Source organism: Parasteatoda tepidariorum, chromosome 1, assembly GCF_982258835.1.
Source record: "Parasteatoda tepidariorum strain Cologne lab strain chromosome 1, Ptep-v5.0, whole genome shotgun sequence".
Lineage (NCBI taxonomy): Eukaryota > Metazoa > Arthropoda > Arachnida > Araneae > Theridiidae > Parasteatoda > Parasteatoda tepidariorum.
In genome coordinates this window covers 120,898,976-120,926,839 of record NC_141755.1, presented here as the reverse complement: position 1 = coordinate 120,926,839, position 27,864 = coordinate 120,898,976, and the positions used below count along the sequence as shown (strand labels likewise).

The following is a 27,864-nucleotide window of genomic DNA, read 5'->3' as shown; positions in this document are numbered from 1 at the left end:
CGATTTTTATTTTATTACCTCGTGTTTTATTTAAAAATAATTAATGCATAAGAAAATAAAAGATGTAAATAAAAATAAAGTTGTTGGTAAAAATATTTTTATCAATATTTTAAAAAATTTAAAGACTGAGAGAGATTAAAAAAAAATGTTTCTTAAGTGAACCGATTAATGATGTAAGGCTATCATTATAATGTTAAGTTACAAAATTACTTCTCTTTTATCACTTTTTTATGTATTGCACATTCTGTATTTCTAAGTTAAAAATTTAAAAAAAAAGAAAATACTTGATTATATTTTATATCCGTTATGCTTTTATTTCGCTACGATTTACGTATTTATAAAATGTGCTTACATAAAATTATAATGCATATTCTATGAATAAAATGATATTTTTTATCGACTTTTATGGGAAATTTTTTTTACAAAGATCAATAGGGGAGAACGCTATGTCCACGAAAGCTGATTCTGAGAGAAAAAAAATGAATTAGCGATGGGAAAGAATGGACCCATTTTCTCTATGTAATAACTCTCGGATGAACTAATTTTCTTTCGTGCATTACCCAATTTATCTGTTTAATTCTGAAATTGATAAGAAATCCCAATTAAATAGACGCATCTTTTCTGCTGAAAGACGAAAATTCTATTCTACGAAGTTCGCTTTTTTTTTTTTTTTTTTTGTGGGATTGATGGAACACTGGCAGCAATAAATAATCGTTTCTCACAGAAAATTTAACATTGGTTTCAAATAAAATAATTTGGTTTAATAAAATTTTATTCGTATAAGCGTTTTATTCAATTAGTCTATATGCAGTTAAAGGAGGGGGTGACAGCATTACATTTAACCGCATTATTATCATATTATTAGTAGATAAAATTTCTAATTTTTAGCCATATCACAAATTGTCCAGCTGATACATGTCTTCTATTTTTCATATGTTAATAGCAATTTTTAACAGGAAAATAAAGCTACTATTGTGCAAAATCATTTAATTTAAAAATAAAAAAAAGAAAGAAAAACTGTATTTTTTTGGAAATAGCCAATTTTTCCAGTTTCGTGAGTTGAGAAAATAAACACAATTCAAATATAGCGACAGAAAAATCTGATCCCCGGTAAATGACATAAGGAAAGTAAATCAATCCAGAAAATGATTTTAAAAGAGTAAGAAAAAGTAGGAAATAGAAAATTAAAGAGCCGAAAAACTACTAAAATAGGAAAAATATAACTTCGATCCTTGCAATCTTTATTATGGGTAACGTGAGTTATAATTGAAATCACATTTTAATCAAAGATCTAAAACGTTCATTTAGATTTGTTATTCTACAGATAGGAAGAAAGGAAAAAAAATTAAAAAAAATTGTAACATGCGAGCATGCGCTTAGAGCATTTTTGTATAAGACGTTCTAATGGTCTTCTTACACCGTTAATCATTTAAGAAATCACGTGTAGTGCCATCTATCTGAGATTCCGGTAATCAATGACCACAAAAGGGAAATAATAGTACAGCCATCTATATCTAACGTCGATAACTAAAAGAATCAAAATAAAATAATTACAATACCTAAGCTAACATAATTATTTAAAGTGTCAGCTATAATCAGTGGCGTACTGAGATAAGAGGAGTGACAATTGAAGATTAATGTTATTAAACCTTTTAAGGAAGGTCGCTAGGAAATTAAATTTTTTAACATAAATTTATGACTCCAACAAAATATTCCATGAAATGTTATGATTGTTAGATATTTAATGTTGATGTTTTAGACCAAAGTGTGTGCATTTTGAATATTCTTTGTATTTCAAGAATAAAATGATTATTTTCAAGAAATAATGGCATACATATTTCTTCAATTCTGTTTTTAATTAAAAATCACCATGAATTACAGAATTGATTTCCACTCAACTCTTCTTTTATTAAAGAATAAACCGTAATGCAAACAGCACTTTTTTGAAAATAAATGAGAAACGATTCGACCGAATTTTTTCTATAAAATTAAACCTGAAAATTTATTTAAAATTATACTTGAAAATGAATTAAAAAATTTGTGTGATCCACAGCTATTGTTGAATTTTCAACTATTATTGGGCAAAATAATTATTAATAAATATTTTTCCCATAGATATATCTTTGGATAAACAAATTTTAAATTACATATAGAAGATTTTTTTTTATTTACTAAGAACGTTTTCGAGCAATACTGGTGAAAGCTGAAAGTCAAATAATCTTTAAAGGGTCCAAACTTCCGACCGCTCTTCAAACTTATAGGTATTGATCATATTTTCAGTTTCTGATAAATTTTTTTAAAATCTATATTTATTTTAAGATATAGACATTTATTTAATGTGGGAAAAGATAATATCAATTTACATATTTTATAATATTTCTGTAGGTTGGATTATTTTATTTTTAATTTCATGTGCTTTGAGCTTAATTATAACTTTCGACCAAGAAAAGAAAAATTCAAAAAAATAATTATAGTTCGGAGGAAAATTTGTGGTAATTCATAAAGGGCCTGTATCAACAGATTAAAAACGGCCAAAATATTACGCTGCGCTACGGGCCTTTAACAGTATGAGTTGTCACACCGCTTTCTCCTGAAATGCCGAAATAAAAACAGTATTGGCCCTTAGCTTTTTCAGGTCATCTCATAAATTTTATATTAATATTTGTCTTACTGTATAATTCTAAAAGTTATATATTTATTCATTTCGATAACGTAAAAAAATGTATGCATGTCTTAAAAAATAAAAGAAAGTTTTTTACTTTTGATTATAAGTTTAAAATCAAATTAAACACTTTTACTAAATATAAAAAGTATTCTTATGCTATTTTTATTTTCAAGGATCTAAATGTTGCATAGAATGGGATTCTCTTTTGGATAATTATTATCGGAATAAGATTATAGAAAAATTTTATATATATTAATTAATAATTGTAATCAAGTTTTTTAAAAAAAATTACTATTTACATCAAAATATTTAATTAGAGTTTCCCAAAACTCTAAATAGTAAATCAATAGAAGAGAGAGTATAATTTTTTGCGAAATTTTAATAATATGAAAACTACTTTAAAAAAAATATGCTCAATATTTTATTGGTATCATTTTTCTCACATCGATTTTTAAATTGTTGGATCAAAATACATGTTTTGAAGAATTCTAAGTGTCAAAAAATGACAAAAAAGAATTCACAAATATAATTAAAATATTGTAATAAAATTTTAAAGAAATTATAAGTATTTTTTCAAAAAGAAATTAGCCCCTCCAGAGAGATCATATTTATGTTATTGCTACATAATATAATTCTAATTTTTAATATTTTTTTGTAAAATACTTACAATTGCTCTTATCAAATTTTGGGGTTAGATTTTTTTTTTATTAACTGTACACTTATTCATGATTAATGAATAAATTTCAACCTTACATGACAATCAATTATTGGTATGCAATGAAGGTCCAGTAATCAATTAAGTGTATGAGGCCAAATAACAATTTTATTATTCGGGCCTATATAAGTGATGAGTTACACTGCCGCCTCCCGAGATGCCGCCAAACAAACGATAACGGACCATATTGCAATTGCCTTTTGCCGTTAACGAACCTAAAATGCCAGCTTACGGCCTTACGTTTGGCATGAGGTGTGTGCTTACTGGGTTATACATATGTATGCATAATAATTAAAATGTGTCTTATATGTAATATATAATTAATGAGATGCATCACATCAAGTAACAGGAAAAATGATTTTAATAAATGCTTTAATATTTTTTCTATCTTAATTTTTTTTTTTTAATTATGATTTAAGAAAAACTTGTAGACAATTTCAAATGTAGTTCATAAAAAATATTCAATATTTTCTTTCAGTGCTTAATTTTTTTTAAATATAAAACGATTTCTGCTCCAAAAGTAATATCTATTTTGGGATATTTTTTAACAAATCTTATAAGAAAGATTGTCATCAATAAATTTATATGTTAGAAAAAATTAAGATTTGAAAATATTTTATTTATTTATAATAATCAGCAAGAAATAAAAAAAAAGGTACATTTATTTTCAAAAATAATAAATACTGTTTTACAGTTTTACAATCTTAAGGATCAATATATTTTGATAAATTACTTATAATTTATTTATTATTATTACTTTATAATTATTACTTAGCTAAATTATTTTGTCCCATTTTAATATTATATGCGTTGTTTATTTGTAAATAATTGCAGTGTTTACGTTTAGATTATTTCCATTGGAATTTAAATGTATATCATACGATTATGAAAGAATTCTTTAGAACCTATTTTAAGATTATGAACGCGCCAATAAAATTATAATTTCTTTACTTGTCTCTTTTCTGCCATGATAAAACATATTTTTATTTGTCTCGTATTCATTTCCTTATTAAAATGTTTCATTTCTTATTTTCAAATATATGAATAAATCTAATATTTGATTACATATTAGAAAATAATAAATTATATACTTAAGTAAGGTTTATTCTTTTGATATTAAAAATAGTTATGATGAACCAAGATTCAAAATTAAAAGAAAAAAAATCTTATTAAATCATTTTCTCTTATGAAATACACATATTGCTTCTAAAGCATCAAACAGTCCTACATGGTAATTTTATTGAGTTATAACGTGATAAATAACATTGATTTATTCTAGTTAAAAGCTATTAAATCAGCCAAAGCAAAAATATTTCACGTCGCTCAAAAGTTTGAACAATATATTATAGTTTTCTTTTAATATACAAATCTATATACAGCGTTACCTCATGGTTCACTAACACTTCCGAGGATGACATCAGAAATCTACTGACAGGCCTTGACTCTCGGTGGCTATGATATGACATGTCCATGGACTAATCTGGTAAATAAAGGAATATTATGATTTTTTCTTTAATGTTTTGCATTTTACATTCATTAAATACAATTAATTCATCACTCCTTTAAAAAATAACTTATTTTTAAGGTGGTTATGGATTCCTTGAATGGTAAAGAATAAGACATTGCTTACATTTCTACTATAATCTTAACCCAAGTAAAAATAACAATATATGTTTTCAAATTGTCCAAAGGCACAACGCCTTTCCCTATGCCTTTTGCAATAAATTACCAATTATTCAGCAGGGGTCTGTCTAGGTTTTTCCTAAAAGTAACTATTTTGTTAAAATTTTGACATAATTTGTGAAAAATTAAAAATTATATTAAAAAGTCAACACTAAAACATGGTAAAAATATAGATTTATCGTTTCTTAAGGGAGACAAAAATAAAATTTTAAGAAAAAGTATTTTGTGAAAATACCGTTTTTCCTAAAGTTGAATTTGTGAAACTACCGTTTTACCTAAAATTGAATTTGTGAAGGTACCGCTAAACGGTAGTAAATTCGGCCTGGACAGACCCCGGTTCAGGCATAAAAAAATACTATGGCTTAGAACGATGATGCAACAAAGTTTCACAAAATTAAAATTTTACCAACTTAGTTCTACCATCAAGTATCAAGCTTCAGATGGAAATGTAAACATCCAAGATGTTAAATGTTAATCCTAACACTACTTTTAAAAAAACAGCATTTAACACACTAATAATTACACTATTAAAATATAACATTAATTATTTAAATTTATTTAAAACTAACAAAAACAAATACTTTTTTTAAAAAAAAAACTTTTTCCATTTTTCACAATAATTAATTTATCAAATACATATATATTGGAAGAGGGAAATAAATTCCAACCAAAAAACAAAACAACAGTAGATCTTAAATAATATAAGGGCAAAAGTATGCACAGTTATGTAAATTTGACTAAAATATTTTTGTTAAAGAAAATTTAAAAAGTTTAAACAAAAACAAAAAATTAAAATAAAAACAAAAAATTAAAACAAATCCCTTATAGTACAAAATAAAATTCAATATTTATTTAGTATTATTTTTCAGATATTATATCTATTTTTCGAATTATTAATAGGTTTTAAGAATTTTAAATAGAATACGTTTTTTTTTTTTAGTTTGCTGCAAAAAAAAAACTTTAACCTAATCTAAAAAAAAAATTTAAACAAAATAAATTACAAACAGAATAAACTACAGTTTATTCTTTAGAGAGCCAAGTAAATTACAATTTAAAAACTCTCGTTTTCCTCAAGTTTTCGAATTTTTCATGGTCAATAAGTAGTTATTTGAATGTGTGAGTTAAAATTCGCATGTCGAAATAAAAATCGGAATTTTTAAAACTACATGAAAATGCATCTCAGAGACTGCCGAAAAAAAGACTGAAAAACAAGTTGGATTTACAATGCAATTGGCATAAATTAAGTATGACAAAAAGCGATAAATTAGATGCGCGATTTTTATCTCACAAGTCATAATAAATGTATAGTCCATTTATAAACCACATGGAAATTACTAGTTATAAATGACAAAACCTGATCTAAGCATCACTTGGTTTTATGATGACATGGGAAAAAGGGAAGAGAGTCAAAAAGTGATTATATAAATGTGTGATTTGAGACTTGTGTGCCGCAATTAAATTACTGGATTTTCAAAATCACATGCATTGCAATAACTGCTTTTAAAAAATCCTTTAAATTTCTGATGAAATCAATACAAATACAGAACGTCACAAAGTGATAAATTAGATGCGCAATTTATAATGTGTTCTGAATGATTAGAAGCAGTTAAGACCAACCTTACTCTTTTGTTTCCGAGCTTGGTATATAATATATTTAACAATAAATATCTATAATGATCATCGATTTAAACTATGAAACATTTATTGGATTGATTAACAAAACATGACGATGATGTATTTATATTAATGGAATATGATAGATAATAGCTAATGAGAAGTTTTTAGTGAGATAGTTCGGTATTAATTCGGTATCTAATTATTGCTACTGAAGTCTTATATAATCATAAAGAAAAATATTACAAAGAAAACATCTGGGCTAATCTAAATAAATTTTATAAAAACTTTATTATTAATAATTATTTATAAATAACATTTTTAATAAATATTAACAATTTTTGAGCTCTCATTTTCAAATTTTGAATATAAATTCCTAGAGTTTGAGCAATTTTTTTTTTCTATACATATGTTATTTAAAATTTCTGAGAATATTTCTTAAAACCCTCAAATCATCTTTATGAGTTATCAAACAAAGAAATGCTGCTTTCTCAAGCAGCATTTCTAAAATTAACAAATATCATAACATTATAAACTATAAAAACATATCATATTTAGAAAATAAAATTTTAAGACATCTCTTATACAGAGACAAAGACATCTTTTTAAGGTATCAATATTTATCTAAGACAATTTCAATGGTCTAACTGAGGAGCCATCGGCTTTTGAAAAATCCCAAGTTCTAACCTCAAGATAATCAAATATCCAGAGAATGAATAGCTTCTAATGGATGCTTACGTGCATGGGAAGATTGGAAGAGATAAAAAATTTGGCAAATTATCAATAGATAATAGAGCCAAAACTAAAGTCAACCCTGTATTAATAATGTTAAATTTTTAAATAATCGGGCTACAACTTCATCAGAAAGACCATTACAATTTAACTTAACCCTGTAGCCGACACATTTTTGTGATTAGAGGAAGAAAGTAGCATAAAAATTTTTCAAATATATTTTGATATTTGATTAGTTATGACACTGAATTAATGAGTTTTCTAATTACTTGCATTGAATTAAAAAGTTAGCAGTTACACTAATTGTTAAGAAATGAATTTAAAAAAATTTGCTTTTTTTTAAAAAGTGAGAAAAATTAAATTAGTTTAATTCAATTTAACAGGGATTAAAAAAAAAACGAAATTGAAGAAATTTCAAATGCTAGGAGGTATGTAAAAAATTTTCCATAGTAAAAATAAATAACCAATGAAAACTGAAGTTTAAATGTCAGAAAATAACTACTTTTTAACCAATTTACACTGCCTGGAATTTTGAATACTTAGCATCTTCAGTCATATTTTTTAAAGAAGTCAAGTAAACCAAAGGAAATCTTTAATTGATAGAGTAGTAACTTAACAAACTTTAAATGAACTATTTAAGACAATAACAACTTAACTTTGAATGAAGTATCTGCTTTCAAATGAAAAAACTTATAAGCTAGCAATAACATATTTATGCATATTACGTATAACTTACAATATGAATTGTCAAGATGTAAAATTGGACAAGCTATCTATCTTTCCTTTTACTAAAAGGGAAAGCAACTTTTGAAACAGAAGTTATTTTCAATAATTGTAAAGAAACACTGTAAGAAGAAAGGGTATTGACTATCTGTAAAATATTCTGTAATTCTAATTCTGTAATATTTTATTTTAATAAAATAGTTTAAAATAATTTTTTATTTAAAAGAGTAGCAATAACAAATATGAAATAGACTATTTAACACAATACCCATTCACAAAACTTACAAATGAAAGAATTGGTAATCTAGCAATAATATATTTATAAAAAGGACTCTATAAATTATGAAAAAATGTAGAAAACTTCATAATTTACAACTGTTAAATATCAACATAATTTCATTTTTCTAAAAAAAAAATTTCTTTTTCCAAATAAACTCAATTTGACAAATTTTTCCTAAAACTTTGCTTTCTATTTCAATTTTAAGAACCCTTTTAGAAACTTATCCTTAATACTATAACTTTTTGCATCACCCAGATTTAGTCAACCAGCAGAGATGCCAACTTGCTCCGGACAGCAAATATATATTTTAAAGTGGAAGTTTATTAATTGTGATTCTTAGTTTAATAAATTCAATTCAGTAGATTTTAATCCACCACTGTTTCTAAATAATTCGTAGGCTTATATAATTCACCACTTTATAGCACTTACATAATGCCATGCCTTTCAAAAAGCAAGCAAAAATAGACAAATATTCGCAAAATTTACTTGTAGTTAATTACCGTTTCTTTAATTATTTTGGCGTGTCCGGAGCAGTTGGCATCTCTGAACCAGCATTAAATTTTGGAAAAATTACTTGAGATTTTGATCCAAAACAAATGGCTAACTTAAATAATAATGACAACAGTGTATTCAAAAATATTTCAAAAATGAGTGTAATATTTCAAATACGCTACATGCAAAGAAAAGAAAGCTCTAAGCTGGTCTAAATCTGATTTAGCAGTTCAAAGGTAGTATTATTTTTTTATAACCAGCATACTATTTATTTTATAAGCACTGAGGATATGTTATGTAAGCTTAGGGGTCGGTTTGAGAAGAGAGCAGAGTGAATATCAACCAGTGGTTGCTGGGATTAAAACCTGATTTAACTTACTGGTAGGCAAATGCTCTATCCCCTGAGCCACCACGACTCTCAAAGGTAGCATTAGAAAGATTTCCAGAACTTACAAGTAAAGAAAGTGCTATGAAAATCAAGCAAGAGCTTTAAAAGAGTCGTATCCTGCCATGACTAGGAGATATAAGAAATTATATAACGTGATGCTTCGCCAGTTTTGCATCGCGATACAGAGATGTATCGCGATATAGTATTTTTGCAATTCATTTACTTGTCATGGGCAACACACAAACTCTTTTTTTCTTTTGCTACGTCAGATTGATTTGACTCTAGCAAGAATTTTTAAATAATTTTTTTTTATAATAATGGATAAATAGTCGATATTTAAAGAAAAATAAGCTGAAAAAAAACGGACTTAAGTATGCGAATTTTTAAAAAGGCTGAGAATAAATCAAAGTATAAAATGGTACAACTAGCTAATTAAATTTTACCTCTGTAGTTACGTTTTACAGATAGTAGATTAACGAACATGTCTTTTTTTTTACTACAAGTTTAACAGTTCATAATTCTTAAACTAACAATCGAATCATATATACCTAATTCTTTAGAACATTTTGTGTACTATTCTTCACACTTTTGTAATTTTAAGTTTCTAAGTCTTATAGATGTTAGGTAACACAGTATAATTTAAGGTAAATCAACAACAAAAACATGGGGAGAAGTAGAGAAAGAATTTTCAAAAAAGGCACTTAAAATTGCAATGCCTTTTAATCAAATTGGAATTTTAGAAAAAAAAACTCTGTGTTAAGTTCATATACAAATGTGGCCCTTTCAGCATGCCAAATTTCAACTCAGTAGTTGAATTCTTAAGGATTGTAGAGAGGCCTGTATGGTATTTTTTACAACAAGTTTAACAGTTAATAATTCTTGAACAAATAATAGAATGTAAATTTTTTTATACCATCATAATTCCTGAACAGTCTTCTACATGCCTTAGTAATTTAAGTTTCTAAGTGTTACAGTTTTTGGGTAGCAAAGCAAAATGCAACATTAAGTTAAAACACAAAATAGCGGCGTTGGAGTAGGTGGTAGCTCTTACGATATTTTTTTTGTACATAGAGATGATTACCTGAATATTGATCAAACATATTTCAATGAGACACCAAAACTAAATTCTATTTGCACATACGTAAGTGGCAGCTGTGTATCTCCCTGTTGGGCAAGCGTAATAGTATAATCAGAAAGCGAGAGGGAAAATACAACATGATCATTCATTTGCCTTCACTAGAAATTTATTTTTTTTTAAAGTAATGAGTCTTTAAATTTTATATTCAGTTACTTTTCCTTATACAAACATATCCAAATCATTATCGGATTTAATCAATTTCTTAGATGACATAAATAAGATACGTCAAAATTAGACGTTAGGATAAATGAGATATTTAGACAACAGTATAAACTAAACCTATAAAATTATGGCATAGTTGAATTAAAATCCTTGGTCTTTGTACTGATGGGAAAGGAACTTCAAGCATGAAATTAGATATTATTCAAGAAAAAAGGATTATTTTATAATAGTGAAATATTGTTTAAACTGGAGGTTCCTGAACCTTTTTGTTTCGCAGACCCCTTGCCATGTTTTTCCATTTTGGCTTTCCTGATATTCATTTTTTTGTAAATTCATCAACTTAATTTTGTAATGTATTTTTGATAGCTGGTACAGTGCTACTCACAGTAAATATTTAAATTTCTAGCTGTAGTGAAGTATATTGTGGAAAAAAACATGTTATTTTATACATTTATTAATTAAACTCAATCTAATTAAATATATAAATGGAATAAAATAATTCCACTATATAACCCATACTCCGCTACAAATATTATAATACAACAATATGCTTGTGGAAATAAGTTTGTATACAAAACTGTAGTAGGGTATTGTCGGTCTGTTTATTACGTTTTCATGTAAAAAGTAGGCAGCAAATCTCCATGATCTTGTGCGTAGATAAAGTTAGCAGTCTAGCTAGCTAAAGAGTTAACACAGGTTAGACTACAATTTACCACAGAAATATACTTTTTTGTTACAAAATAAAATCTTACATGCAGAGAAAATAAATACATACGCAGGCAGAGCTGCAGGCAACTGTTAGTTTATAATAATTGAGTTTCATACATCAAAAAATAATCCTAATAACTTAAATTTTCATAAAATTTTTACTTCATAGCTACTTTTATAAATTATGTAGAATGTAGATAGATATATGCTTTTATATTATAAGGTAATATAATGTAAGTAATTAAGTACTATCACTGTATGTTGATTATTCCGTTCATGAAATGGCAAAATTAAAAGTCACTACCTGCGCATATGAGATCCACTATTGTTGACCCCCAATTATTTTTTACTCGACATGGACCCCTTGCAGGTTGTCATCAAATCCTGGGGGTCGATATAGACCACTTTGGGAATCACTGGTTTAAATTATTGAATATTGTTCAAATTATTGTTAAGAATTTTAAGACATACAATTAAAAGAAAAATGTTTTCAATACCAATTTATCATTATGGATTTTAAGCTTAGTTACGTTTATTTTCAACATATTTTAAAAATCTACAGAAAACTAATAAAGACCGATTAAGGATTGCCACTCAAATCTGAACAAAAAATTCCCTGCTACATATTATAAACAATATATTAAGAGGGAATACACAATCACTATGCTCATGTATGATCTATATTAGGATAACTATACAGATTTTAATTGCAAGAAAAACTCAGAAATGGTTCAACAAATTACTTAAAAAAAATGCTACAGTAAATGAAATAGTGTAGCGGAATAACGGTTGCTAATCAGTTACAGGGTGATAAAATATAACACTAAAAAATTGTCAGTCAGTAGACACCAGATTGCTCTTTTCTTCTACAATGCACCCCGTGTGTGTTTTGTTATAATATTTTAAAATAAACATGGGATTATTTTTTGTATTTTGTAAAATTCCAAAAATTACTTTATTTCATACTTAATTTTTTTTTAAAATTTTTAAAAATAAATTTTGTAATGTTGTTCATATTTTGAGAATGCTTAAACAGGGTTCCCACTAAATTTCAGGAAAAAAAATTCCCTAGTAAATTCAAATGAAAATTGAGCCCTACGTTCATCAGAAAACTTTGATTCTTTTATTTATAATGTGAAATATTAGATTTTCTATGTAAAAGATTATTATTAAATGAACAAAGGGAACATTTCTGTTTGACTGAAACTTTTACAACAAATAATTGTAATAGATGTAAGAATTATTTAACTTGAATCTCAATAACTGATTACTGTTACTGACAATTTTAATATTGGTTATTTTCTAGGCATTATATAGGAATATTCCAGGTCTTTGTAAAAAATTGCCTGATAATTCCAGGTTTTCCCTGGTCTCCTTGACCCATTTGAACACAGTTTAAAAGAAATGCCTTACGTTATCAAAAGTTTTTCCAATCATATAAAATTTTTAAAAATGCATTACTGTTAAAGACGTTACAGTTGGCCATTGGCCGGTATCAGAAATTTCTGAATTTTAGTACATCCAACATGAAGAAGAGAGTAAGAAAGGTGATTGTGACACGAAGACCCTGAAAATTTTCTGTGCACAAAAGTGACATCTAGATATTAATTTATATGCCATACATGCTACATATTTAACATAATAATTTTTTTTAACTGACATTAATAATTAAATGAAATACTAATGGAAAATATTACACCTTTATAGTAACTAATTCAAGAAAAAAATTACTTCTCAGTGGAATTGCGATATTGGATTTTAAAATTGTTCAATATGAATCAAGCTATTGGATTTTAAAACTGTGGAAATACTACTTGCAATATTGAATTTTTATATGGCGCAAATATGAACCATGATGCATGTAATTTTTAGATTTTGTTAATATGAATCGCACTGCGTAGTTTTCAAATCAGCTTTAAATGCAAAAATAGATGTTTGATATGGGTCATTATGAGCCATGATATTGGGTTTCAAAAGCTCATGAATATGAATCTTGATATTGGATCGGCATTCCCATGTGGTATGCACAAAAGAGCTTTAAAAAGCTTTGTTATAAGAGGATATTTGATGTTTCCCAAATTATCTTTCTTCACAAAATATTCCAAGTACACACAAAAACACATCAAATCACAAGTCACAAAATAGTTCCAAAACACATCAATTGGTGCATATTCATTTGAGTCAGAAGAATAACCTTCTGGTTCTCCACGTAACAAAGATGCCTCTTCTGGATTTATAATGATTGGAGTTACTGTTGCCAGATATCTTATTGACTTAATAAAAGTGTCTTCCATTCTCATTACAGGATGCAACATTTTAAGATGGTACAGTAACTTGGTACAGTTAAGATGGTACAGCAATGGTTTTAATAACTTTTTTGCACATGCCATAGACCTGGCACCTAAATACGTAGAATTTTTTCCTGAAGAAGATAAGGATGTCATCGTATTTGTGATATCTAGTCCAACATTTATTAAATTTGAATTTTGGCAAATTTCTGCGTTTTCTACATCCAAAGATTTTAGTCCTTTCCATTCAAACTAAGAAAAGCAGAACTCTTTAAAAACGCCCTAGCAATGCTTAAACAAGAGACACCATTTCATCATACAGAATCAATGTTGTCTCAGTTTGGAAAAAACCTAAAAATTTATTTAATATGGCCGAAATATTTCTTAAAAATGAGCTTTTGCCAAAACCAATTTAAATAAATTCAATAGCGAGTGGCTCATACTATTTTTTAAATAATTACTCTATTTAATTCTGTAAAAGGTAATTAAAAACTCTAATTAATTGAACTATTATTTAAGGTTATCGAGTGTACGTCATCCAGCTGATTCCTTTGGCGACTACGCACCATGCCTGGTGCCACAAAATAAATATGAAAATGTATGTTTGATATTAAAATGACACGAATAAGAATGGCGATATTAGCAGTTTCTGCGATATTAGTAGTAAAATATTCAAAATTGTGAAAATTGACATCTGAGATTGCCACAGAATATCACTGTATCTGTTTGTCAACAAAACAAATAAGAAAACAAAGTCTCTATGGCAATAAATTTATTTTAAAAATATATTATGCTGGTAGACATACTCTCATAGAGTGATAAATGAGTAATGAAAAGAAAGAATAAATATAAAATAATCGGCTTCAACAGAAGTTAAATACACTTTAAACAGATAACCGAGGACGTCGTGATCAACACAAGAACGACCAACAGAAACTGGCCTATCCCCGCAGACCAAGGCGTTACCGACGTAAGTTGATTGCACGAGATCGTCTTCTTGAAAGACTGACTAAAATCGAACCTATAACCTTTATGTTATTTAATCAATCAAAATATAGATAAAACCCCTTTTAGCATTTATTTATCTAACAAAAATTCTACGAATCAAAAGGGTAGAATTGCAGGAAGAATCACACGTATGTGCACCTCTTGTTAACGTGATTTAACAAAAGTTTCAACATTTTGTCCGATTATACGATTTTGATTTGCAAAAAGTCTGCAGTGGAATTCTGCACATTTGTGGAAATTCAAAAGTCCTGTTTCTAGTTTTTAGAGCTAGGAGAACAATACGAATTTTTTTTTTTTAAGTTAAACAAATAATCAAATAATTTGATATCCTGATGATTCACATAGTGATACATTTGATATCCTGATGATGACCCTTCAGGATATCAAGTCATATTTGATGAATCTCTCTTCCTTGAGATAGATTTTCATTAAAATGTGTGATAAAACTTGCAATGTATTATTTTGTGCATGCGAAACAGTTCACTAGGCAGAAATTTTAAGAAAGTTGACAAAATTTTATGGAAATGCAATGAATCATAATGTTCAGTTTAAAAATGGTGTAAAATGGTACATGATTGAAAATAGTGAGTCATGTAGATGAAAAAAAATGGAATAAAATTAGAAGTTATGAAACTGATTGCTCTAGTCATAAATCAATTGCAACTTATGAGCTCTCATGATTATCATATAAAACCATGATAAATGTTTTGATTAAAATAATATTGCTAAATAAACTTTATTTAATACAGAAGATTAAAAAACTTTTTTTGATATTATAATTATACTTAAACAAAATGCACTGGAACACATAAATTATGTTGAATGAAAAACCTCACTTCAGTTTTATAATCTGCAAAAAAAAAAAAAAACATCTTATTCACAGAACTGATCTGATTCATTTTAAACAGCCATGTGCAAGTTCTGTTTGGTGAATTCTACTAGTGTGGCAATAAAATACTAACTATAAATGAAAACTTACCAGGTTTATAACACTACAGATCTGGCCGATTCATGGATTTTTTATAGCATAAATGGTTGCCTGAACCAAGCAATTAAAAAAAAAAAGAATTGTATTATTTTGTATTAGTTTAAGGATAAAAAATTACACTTTACGAAATAATATCTACACACAAATATGAGAGTTAGTTTATTGAAAGAAATCTAAACTCAAAAGAGAAAAAATGCCTCTTAGCATCAAATCTTCAATACTTCAAAAGTACTTTTATATATTAATGCCATATATGTTTAAGCATTTAAATATAAAAAATCATATTTTTAGTCTAAATCAAAAGAGATTTTCAATAATAAAAAATCTCTGTCTCAATAACCTAAATAATAACTACTACAGTAGAGAACTAAATTATCCGCGATGTTCGTAACTATCGCTATTCAGGATATCTGAATTTCCCGGTTTTCTGGATAGATCAAAAAGTGTCGTTAATCGATGTTTTATCGAATCCAAAGACAAGGAAAAAGTGTAACACATTTTAAAGTAAGAGAAAAAATAAAAGCTGTCCTTAAGTTAAAAAGAAAAAAAAATTTCAAATAATAAAAAAATTTGCAAGTTTAGACAAGAAAAACAAGTTCAAGAAATACAAAATTCTCATATTTATTATTTTTAAATAATTAAAATTCCTAAATTAACTAATATAAACAAAATCAATGATTAAAAAACGCAATATATTTCATACCTAATAATACAGGGGGGGGGACAAAAATAAAAGGAAAACTTATAATCTAAATAAAAACAACATTTGAAAATTATTAAAACGAAACGATAGTTAAAAAAGGCACTAACATAAATATTAAAACCTGGAACAAGGCAAGATCAATAAGATCAGAGGAATTTAAAAAATAACCTAATGATAAAATTTATGAATAAAAAGAATTAATTTATTGAGTACGAAATTTATCCTGAAAAGAAAGAAAAAACTCAAATGTAGTGGAATCAGAAAAAGAAAACTGCAATCTGCTTCAGAAAATAATCGTATGCTTAAATTAATAAACAATTCTCCTTTTATTTATTTTTTTATAAAAACACGATTTTTAATGAAAGCAGATGTGATTCCACAACAAGAAAAACTTGCAAATGATACCACACTTCTAAAGAATCAGAATGTATTCAAAAGAAAAATATTGTTTTGTTAATCTATCCTAAGTAGATAAATAAATTTTTACTTTTTATTTCTCTTTCATCTTCTGTTCACTGATATGCATGTGCAATGCATTTTCCCCACCCCCACCTAATTCAAAGAGAAAACGAAATCAGCATACCACTCCTCTGAGTTTGATTGACAGCAGCTTATCAGAAGAACGATTCTGAGAAAATAAAACGTTCCTCACTTCCCTGCCCCCTCTTGATCTAAAGATCTTCAAGGTCACAGAAGAAATGACATTTCTCTGGGCAAACAGGGAGAAAAATTTCCCCCTTCCCCACATTTTCCTCTACTCAACTTCAAGGATGAGTCAAATTTCCACTTTTTTTCATTATTGTTCTAGTTTAAAATGGTGGGATAACCTAGCAAATTTCCCCCCAGTTATCTGGATACCAGATAAACGGTTCTCTACTGTATCTACAATTTTAGTAAAAAATATGTTTTACAAACATGTTTTAAAAACATGCATTTCAAAAATGTTTGTAAAGAAAAAACTTGTTACTTGGGATGACGTTATTGTTTCCATGGTACTCCATATTTTGATATGTTTGTTATTATTTATAACACCTATAAAAACTGTTTCAATCTAAAAAGCGATGTTGCACAAACAAATGAACAGAGATAAATTCAAGCAATTGTGAATTGACTAAAAGCTGTGATTAATTTATTAAGAAAGAGCAGCAAACTGTAAAATATACAGAATCTTCCAGATTATAGCTCATTTTTTAAAAATCAAAAGCTGTATTTGGATTGCCTTTTAACAAATTAAAAATGTTAGAAAGTATTAAAAACAGATCACACATAAAAAATAGTAGAGTGAACAATTTATGAACTCACATGCTATTAAATAAATGTGCAATAAAAATTTTGTATTTTGTGTTACAGTTTATGAAAGTATTATTTAACACATATTTTATAGGTAAAAATAATAAATTGTTTACCATCTTAAAAGACCTAATACAGAATTCATATTTAACTTCAGAGAAAATATTCTCATTATCCAAATGCACAATTCTAAAAAATAATGCACACGGCTATACGATGTGTTAGTTAAAAAAACACTCGAGAATAATAACTGCAGATAAAAAAAAGAAAAGAAACAATGCCAACAAAATCTTTAAAGTATTAAACATTTAAAGTTATATGTATCATTATCGATATAAAATCATTATCCGTTACACATTCTATGATAGCATTATGCATCATTATGAAAAACATGCATAAAACATCTTCAAATCACTCTCTTGGGTTTAAATAATTCTTAATATTTTATAGAATTTCAAACATAAGACTGTTTATGGCTAATCACCTTCAAACCTTTCGAAAAATTTCAGATCTTTACCAAAAATAAATCAAAATCCAAAATTAAGTCATACTTCAAAAAAAAAAAAAAAAAATCTAAGTCTTAAATTTTTCTCGGTCAATAACTTCTTTTTCAGGCTGATTTGAAATCTGAATCTTATCCCAGTTCCCTGTAACTTTTAGCAAAATACCATACTTCAGAGCAGTCTGTAAGATAACTTAAGAAAAATTCTGAGTGATTTCACACAAAACAGTTATACTTTTCTCCATTTAAAAATAAACTGGATCTTTAAAACATATTGATGAAAATACTTAACTGAAAAAAATATTCATTGATTTTAAAGCATAAGATCTTAACTATTTTAATTGTAATATTGATATTTTTAAACAAAAATATAGATAAGACATTTCATCAAAATGTTTAATTAAGTTTCAATTAACTGCAAAATAAGAATTTAATTAAGAACTAAAATTTAATCAACAAACCAAAGCAATCTGCAAAACGATCAAAGAATTTCATCTCTACATATTTTGTACAGTTGAAACATTTTATTTGTAAATAGCGTTTTATTTTTAAACATAAATTATTTAAACAAATACTTTCATGAATTCAGAAGAAAAAAAAATCTCTACTTGTTAGGTCAAATTTCTTAAAAATATAATGAGCATTTGAAAATGGTATTTACTATTATAATGGTCTCTTTCTATCCAAAAACAGCATAGAAGGAGAAAACATATGAAAAATAATATAAATATAGAACTAATTGAATGTTTCAGTTTTATAACATGCATATTGTTTAAAATCAGCTATAAATTGTGCTGAGTACCAACATCACAGCTATACGTTGCGCTAACTGAGCAAGCAGGGTTAACACTCAAATCTGGAAGGAAAAACAAAATTCCCTGTGTTTTCTGTGTACATATTATACACAATATATTAAGAAGCAACACAACAATTACTGTGCTTTTGTGTGAGCTATTTTGGGCTATTACACTAGTAGTAATTGCTAAAAAACTTAAGAAGAAAAAAAAAAGAACAGATGAACATACTTAAATAATGCTATAAGTAATTTAAATAGTTTAGTATAGCTAAAATATCATCCTTAAATATCTCACAGATCACTTTTGAGTGGTTGAAATTTTTCAAAAGACGAAAATAAGAAACAAAATTCCGAGTTTGTAAAAAAAAAAAAAAAAAAAAAAAAAACTGCATTTTTCCCATTAATTTAGATGATTTTTAAATTCCCTGTATTTTCCAGGTTTTCCTTATTTTCAACATGGAGTCGCAATCCTGGCAAGGTAACAAAAAAAAAAAAAAAAAAAAAAAAAAGGATCTTATAAATTATGTTAAAAAGGAAGGGAAAAAAAGAGAAATAAACTAAATAAAAAGATGACAAGTATGCTTTAGGGCCAAGAAAGCAAATATTCTGAAAGGTAAAGTTATGAAGATAATTTCAATCACAAGTCACTAAAAAGTAATAACTTATTAAAAGTAGTAGTTAACGTATATCATATAGTATTTCACACCATTGGAGAAAAAAAAGGATACTTACCACTCCTTTATTTAAATTTCTGTTGATTTTACAAAATGCATGAGGTGGATTTTCATTCTAAAAAATAATTTAATTTTTAAAATTTTTTTTAATGTTAAACATGCATATTTAGGGGGAAAAATAAAAAATTTATTCTTTTACAACATTAATGTTCTCATGGCATTAAAACATAAATAATTCAAATTAACTTCAATTTAAATTATGGAAATTCTGATAAAATGTACTAATTTCAATTTATAATTATACACACATTAATTATTCACAACATGGTTTCTTAGTATCAGGGTTGGCAGGTTTTTGACATGTGACAGTTTTTGACAGTTTAAACCATGGTTTAAACCGTCACGTCAAAAACCTCACTGTCAAAAATGTCGAAAACCTATATTCATATGTGAAATTTAATTAATACATAAAATTTAGATATTTTTTAAAGGATAGTGTTTCTAAATATGTTGTAGAAAAAATAAATTTTAAATTTTGAAGAAACACTTATATTTTGAATAGTAACCAAAATCTTGTACTTTTGAAAACTCACATCTTTTGTAATATTATGTATATTCATTTTCATGTGTTATTGAAAATCTGCAGTGATATTATTAAGAAATTTATTTATAACCAAATTTAGTGTATAGTATAGATTATACTAAAAATTAGACATTTTTAAAGATAAACATTAGCAGTTTTGTACATTAGACATCTTCTTTTAAAGAAAAATCTTTTTAATATTCTTTTAAATCTTCTTAATAATCTTTTTAACATAAGAAAATACAAATTTAAGTGCTTTCTGTTAAATACATAGAGTAGTTAGTGTCGATTTACAGTATATTCAGCCTATTCATTTACTATGCTGAAAATTTAGCTTATCCAAATACTTCTGAATTTCATTTTGCTGAATACGATATAGTTTTGTTGAATATCTAAATATTCAGCTGTTGAATAATTACTTCTTGCTTTCAAGATATGCATTATTTGTATTAATACAAGTGGAGAAAAAAAAATTAAGAGATAAAAATTGTTTTAAAATGATAAGTGTAATAATTATAAATAAATATAATAAACAATATGAATTATATTTATCATTATTCATAAATATAACTACTTTTAAATTCAAATTAACATACTGGATAATAAAGATATTCGGTATAACATTAAAATTTTTTTTTATACACTTGTATCAAGTTTGTATTTATACAACATAACTTGTAAGTTCCTTATAAATATTAGTTATATGTTCCTTATATGTCAAAAATGCATAGTAATGAACTTTTAATTTTCTTAAGTATCAAAAAGAAATTTTTTTTTTTTAAATATAAATATTTAAACAATTTTTGTGCAAAATTTTTCTGCACATGCATTTGAATATAAATTTCTGAGATTTTAAATCTGTTATTTTACCTTAATTTTAATTAAAAAATATTTTAAAACCTGCTGATTACCTATAGTATAATTAAATTTCAATATAATGCATGGCAACTGTTGGTAGTTTTGAAATTTATATATTTTCTTGGCAAACTTCAGTTTTCGACATTTTTGACGGTTTAAACCAGTATTATACCCTTGTCATGTCAAAAACCACTTTTTGACGTCAAAAACCCAACCCTGCTTAGTATGTTTTTTTAATACAGGTTGAGTCTAAATGGTTTGGTGGATGGTTTAGAAATAAAGTAAAGCAACATAACTTAAGATGCAGGATTATATCCGTGGGGAATGGCTAAAAGCAAAGATTAGATTAGCCTAGAGTGGTTGACCTGCTTGTTCGAGAAATCTAACATAAAATTGAAATTAACAGTGAATAAATATGAAAACATTTATTGGTTAACAGCCTCAGAAAATGTAGATAATGCAATGTTGGTCCAGGTGCACGAAAATGATGTCTAATAATAGAAAAATTGTTTTTAATTGGTTTAAATGTTTACAGGAAGGGAAATAAACCAGGCTAGGAATATAATGACAAAGGAAATTCGATTTGGCAATAAACTTGTGTGGCATACCATTATATATAAAGCATATGTGACAATCATTAATATAAAGCATTAGTGACTGATGCTGTTGAACGACTGCCTATGAGAAGATTCAGAATTAAAAATGGCAGTTCATTTACAAAGATTTTGGTAAGCAAAGGATCTGTCCCAATTTTATCCAACACAAGGAAAGAGGTGTGGCATCAGTGCCTCAATCAAACCAAAAAGAGGTACACACAGACCCATTATAGTAACTTAATCAAAGATTTTATTTTAAATTTATAACTGTTGACGAATAGCCAACCCAATTTTTAGGTTTACTGTTACTAATATTCAACTAAGTATCATTGTAATTTTGAACCCAATTCAGAAGACAAGGGGACCAGGATTGGGAGAAATTTGCCTTCGTGGAGGACTTTTAGATGAAACTAACCCGCATTTGCGTTACATGGGCAGGAAAGCCATAAAACCTCCCATGGTTAACCTGACGGGAAAGGGACTCTAACACATGATCTGGCTACCACTGAGGATATTTTATGTGGGCACTATGGTTGGTGCGAGCCGGGTGCAGAATTCGCATTGACCAGCTGTTGCTGAGATTCGAATACGGTTATCTGATTGGGAGGCGAACACTCCACCCCCTGAGCCACCATGACTCTTAATCAAAGACTATCATAAGTGCTGAGTGGGTAATTGGTGTTGCTTTTTAAGGTTGCTTGTTATTTTGTTTTCATGTTTCTTTTACTAGCTTAATGCCTTCATTCATCTATCTTTGTAGGCATTCCTTGTAGATTATATTCTCAAAGTTTAAGAGATATTTTTACAAATTCAACAATACTACTGAAAAATTTTAAATAAAAAGTTATAGAAAATATAATTGGATGACATTAGTGGGAAAGAATAATAAAATAGATATATTAAAACTATTAAAAGACATAATTTTTAATTTATTGGATTTTGAAAAAGGTTCAAGTATACCCTTTTGACAGAATTCACCTCTATTAGTATGCACTTTCAATTTTCTATGCAGAAGTTATTATTAACTCAACCTAATACCAAAGAAAATGCTAGATAGATAAATACATCAAATCTTCATTGTTATTATTAAAAAAAGAAAATTATGGCAATAGTAGAAAAATAGTCACTGGCCTAATAACAAAAAGATTTCATGAGTATGTACATATTTTCAGATTCACTCACATGCATCTATTAAATCAAAAATAGATAAATAAAAATTAAAAATACACCATCTAACACTTATTCATTTATTGAATAAAATAAATTTAATAAACTACATAGGCACATTTTATAAACTAATAATAAAAACTGCAAATGAGGCAATGAAATTTAGCATTATATAAAGCAAAATTTCATAATTATAAAAAATTTAACATTTACTCTAGATCATTATATTAAATATTAATCAAAAAAAAAAGTTATTAAAGTGAATTAATATTATTAACTAAAGAGAATATATAACATTCACAATCATGAATAAGTATGTTATTTTATGAGAGCAACACAGGAAAAAAACACCAAACTAAATTAGTATACCATTCTGTTACAGTATATTGACCACAATGGTCAGCTAGTCAAGCAATCATTTTTTAACTGGCAAATGGTTTTTTTTAAAACTCCCCCCCCCCCCCCAAATAAAACAAAACAAAAAAGTCAAACTTTAAGTGTCTCACACTTGAAAAATTAAAAAGGCTCTAGAACAGACAAATAACTTAAAATATTTTAAAAGTTGGCATACTTTTTAAAAATTGCCAATTTAGCGTCATTTTCCCGCCCAGATAAAAATTATCCAAACAAATGCCATACTCTCATATTTTGCAAATTTTATGAGCTAAGGGAATGCAGCATTGAAGTATTTAAATATTAAAAAATTAGAGCATAAATACTTTTCATTTTCCCAAAACTGTGGCTTTTCTCAATATTGATGCTTTCTTTTATATTCAGAATAAGCATAGATGGAGCTGGCAAAAGATAGATCAAACTTAACCTAACAGTCAAGAATAGCTGTTGCATACTCACAGCAGCAATTTTAAAAAAATTTAAAAAATAGTAAAAAAATTGTTATTAGCGAAAAAAAAAAAAAAACATTGTGAATGAGCTTTTAAAAATGCAGCCTTAATGTTAGTTTGAAACAGATTTTAGAGGTCTGAACAAACAATCCACCATTTTTTTAAAGACCTTTCACGGCGTTACCTTCTAAATATTTTAAAATAAATCCGCAGGAAAAAAAACTTTTTAACGCAATAAAAAGCTATTATTAAAAATTTTTTAGCTATGTGTTTAAACTGACATTGGAAACTCATTAAAAAGAGACAATAGAAGAAGCAAGGATAAATTACCTTACTTGTTAATCAGTAACAACTAGTTGATTGCAGGGATCATTTTCAGGTGCCCTCCGATATGTAAAAATTTTTGAACCACTATTATTTACATTTGCTAAATGACCACCTGGTGTATTCAGGACCACTTCACTGTCAGCCATGACTTTCTCCTTTCTTTCATAAAGTTCCCTGAATAAAATTTAAACAAAGTAATACAGCTGTAAACAATATTCAGCAAAGTAATACAGCTGTAAACAATAAACAATCTTTATTTTTTTTAATTAATAAAATAGATATTTTGTGAAAAACTGCCCATTATTTTAATTTTCGTAGGTACCACTTCAAACTTTTGCTTCTAGCAACAGCAACTTCAAGCCAGCTTCTAGCAACTTCTAGCTAAGCAAACTGTCAAGCTATGCAAAGTTGTGTTGCTTCTAAATAGACACAACTTTGCTAAATTGGTCCCTTTAAAACTAGTTGTTGGTTGAAATCGGGAATTTCTTAACTTTCACTAAAACAAATAAACTGGTTTTCTGTTAGTTATTTTAAGCAGTAAAAGAGACTGCAAATCAAAAAGGCAATTCAAACAAATATTAATACATACTGATTTAAGGAATACATTGAGACCAAAAGTTTTATTCATGTAAGGAGTAATTCATGATATCAGGGTGAAAAATAAAGAATAAACAATTTCAGAACTTGCAGCTCAATTAATCAACTACACAATCTAATACATCAGCAGTTTCACACAACTTTTCTTCAACCTTTTAACTTATAAGTTATTTTAATGATTTGGGTACATAAATTATCAAACTTTTTTTTCATTGCAAAAATTAAATGTTTAGTACAAAATCAAATATACTTAGTAGTTAAAAATTAATACTTTGAATTACATGCAAATACAAATCATCTCTATAACGATTCAAAGAACTAGATGCCATTTTACAGAAAAAAAAAGAAGAAAATAAAACCTTTGAACTTAAACCTTTGAAACCTTCAGTAAAGTGCAGCCATCTATTGTTATAAATTAACTTTCCCCAGATAGAATCGGGTTAAACAAAGAGATAAAGCCAAAATAAACTTCTCACAACATATATTCCGGTATAACAATATGATGCAGTAAAATAAAAAAATATTACTCTGAGTAATACTCGGTCGTGACAATTTGGAACACTGCTGTGTCTGAGATTATTTTGGGCCATGACAGTTGAAAGGTTAAAGCAACTTTCCTTAATTGATTTTTACAAAACTAAGTTCCTCCCCCCTCTCTCATCTCAGTAAAAAGTGCCAAAGCAGCTTTTAGTTGCCAGTACGAACCCCACTTTAAATTGTTTTTTTTATTAAAATATAAAAATTATTTTAAATAACTTAATATAATAGCTAATTAATGAAATAAAAAATTGTGTACTAAACAATTAAAACTAAACAAATTGTTATTAAAACCTAAAATTATTTTAAATTAGGTATTCTAAATAATAGCATTTTAATTAAGGTGGGGGTCGATATTAGCAGTCTACAAGATCGCAAGGAGAGCTGTTTCCAAAGCTACTGTGAATTTCAAAGCTGCTGTGAAACAGGTTTTGAATGACAAGAGATAAAGATTTATATGAAGGATGTGCACTTTTTCATGATTGAGGTAGGTCGCAGGCAATGTTACAGGTTAATGAGAATGCTCGTATTTTATTAGTTTTAGGTTTTGTACGTGATCTTAATAATCAATCAGGGACAATTAGTCAAAAATATAAGCTGAATATGTAACAAGTAATATTTACAAAAATATGGTATCTTCATATTTTAAGAAATTTTAGACAGTGCAGAAAATTTATAATTTTTTTTTAATAAGAAAGAAATTGAGTTGTAAATAAGATGCAGATGCTATATTAAACAGTATTGCCTTCAAATACAAGGCTTTTGTTACTAACTAGAATCAGGGGGAAAGAAAAGACTGTAAATAATTTTTTTTTTTAAAAGGAGATCAAACTGTAATAATAGGGTGCTTAGCCATATTTTTCAACACAAAATAAGTACCTTTTAAGTACTTTTTAAGCACTCAAAAAATATTTTTTATCACTTTCCAAAAGAAAAATCATAATTAGGATCTGTGCACTAATAAAAAAGTTTTCAACTGTTTAAAGTTCTTAATATATAAACATAAAATTCAAAAACTTTTAAAAAACTTTACATGATTGTGATAAAATAACTAGTTTCTGATAAATATTGCAAAGAAAATTGTGGAAATCACGCATTTTTTGTATTTTGCATGAAGATTTAGAATTTAAATTTACACGGCAAGGAAAAAAATTTCTTTTAAAAGATAGAAAATTAAGCACTTCTTACAAACACCGAAAAAAAAGCACCTTTAAGGGCTTTTAAAAATTGCAAGAAAAATAAGCACCTTTAAGCACTTTTCAAAAATGCTACGCACCCTGAATAAAACAATTTAAAAATGTACTCACCCCACATGAACGAGAAGGGGTTTATCTCTACCACGGCAGTAACAGAAAAAGATGTTTGGATGTAGGACAGAAAGCAGTTTAAAAGATACTTATTTTGTTAGATTAAACAAAAAATTTTTATTAAGTAAATGTAGTTCGTGAATTACCCCGGGTCACCCTAAATAATCAAATGGGCAATTCGAATTTCCCATATAGCCTGAAATATATCGGAATATCTTTTTTTTTTTTTTTTTTGATTAATGGCAGGCTTTGAATTTGAATCTTTGCCAGTGAAGATGCCAGAATTGTTACTCATTTAGCTATACCCAGTGGGCACCTGTGAAACAAAGTCACGGAGGGGAGCAATGTTGCCCACGCCACAAACCCGTTTATAGGGTGGGCCACATTCACACAACAGAGGACAGCACAAAGAGAGAGAGAAACATCCATGCCCAGGGGGGGATTTGAACCCGCAGCCAATGGCTTCGCAGTCAGACGCGGTAACCGCTCGGCCAGCTGGCCGGCATATTGGAATATCTAAAAAGTACAAGAAAATCAATGCTAATAACTGCCAAAAATACAATAAAAATGGATTCACAATTTTGGCATAAATTGAGCGCATCAAAACGTAATTATTTAAATGATTAATTATTTCCCTTATTTTGTATAGATATATTCGTGTTTTAAACTTTTAACACACCGACAATGTACTATTTTAAATATAAATGATAATATTTACACTATTTATACCTTATTAGCAAGAACGGCTTTATAAATGGTTAAAACAGTCAAAAACTGACGCATATCAAAACCTTGACAACCATCGAAAGAACTGATTTTACTTTTTTCTACATATGAGAGCAGTCAAATAGTAAGATCTCAAACAACTAATGACAGCTGTACCTAACACTTTATTGTAAAGGAAATTTGTACACGAAATACCTTAGAACGTCCGAATTTTTTGTACACGAAATACCTTAAATTTATTTAATCAGATGATAACAAAGAAGAATCTAAAGTAGGTTTACGAAGAGCTCGAAGAAAGGGAAAATAATTACTTACGTGGTATCATTATTAATAATCTTAAAAAGATAGTTTAACATTTCACGCCAATATATCCTATTACAACTACAAATGCTTTAAAAATTCTAAGATTATAAAAGGTATTAAAAGAGGAGCAATTAATTAAATAATATGCCGAGGACCTGTAATGTTTCTAGAAACTCGCACGCAAGAGGAAATAGTAAACATTTAAATCTGTAACGTTTTGCTTATTTGTACCCATTTTGTGAATGAGTTAAATTTCCGAAATCACGTGAGTTAGATTAAAGCGAATATTGTCTTCTACTACCATTTTCAATTGAACAACTTGGGTTTTAGTGGAGGGTCTCTAGTTTCAAAATATTGGTACTATACAATAAAAACTTCCCTGTTGGATGCCGTGGTAGCATGTTGCATTTGAAGAAGAGCCTCAGAGCTCAAATAAATCTTGATAGGCTAAATTAAGCCTTACCTATTGAAA

General features: G+C 27.4%; 1 protein-coding gene across 7 annotated transcripts in view; it reads right to left on the bottom strand.

Annotated features, from left to right (window-relative positions):
- Positions 1-27,857, bottom strand: part of LOC147816826 (mitochondrial potassium channel ATP-binding subunit-like) — a 63,274-nt gene extending 35,417 nt beyond the window's left edge. The window contains exons 1-5 of one of the 7 annotated variants that reach the window (XM_087151589.1): positions 27,319-27,584; positions 27,093-27,284; positions 23,926-24,096; positions 19,608-19,664; positions 4,766-4,860 (exon numbers count right to left, since the gene is read on the bottom strand). In XM_087151589.1, the coding sequence (XP_087007715.1) occupies positions 4,766-4,770 (5 nt within the window). In that variant the 5' untranslated portion in view covers positions 4,771-4,860; positions 19,608-19,664; positions 23,926-24,096; positions 27,093-27,284; positions 27,319-27,584. Of the gene's footprint in view, positions 1-4,760; positions 4,861-15,575; positions 15,667-19,607; positions 19,665-23,925; positions 24,097-27,092; positions 27,285-27,318 lie in introns of those variants that run through there. The other 6 variants (XM_087151592.1, XM_087151584.1, XM_087151576.1 and 3 more) reach the window with 6 other exon arrangements.
- Positions 27,858-27,864: the final 7 nt, after the last annotated feature.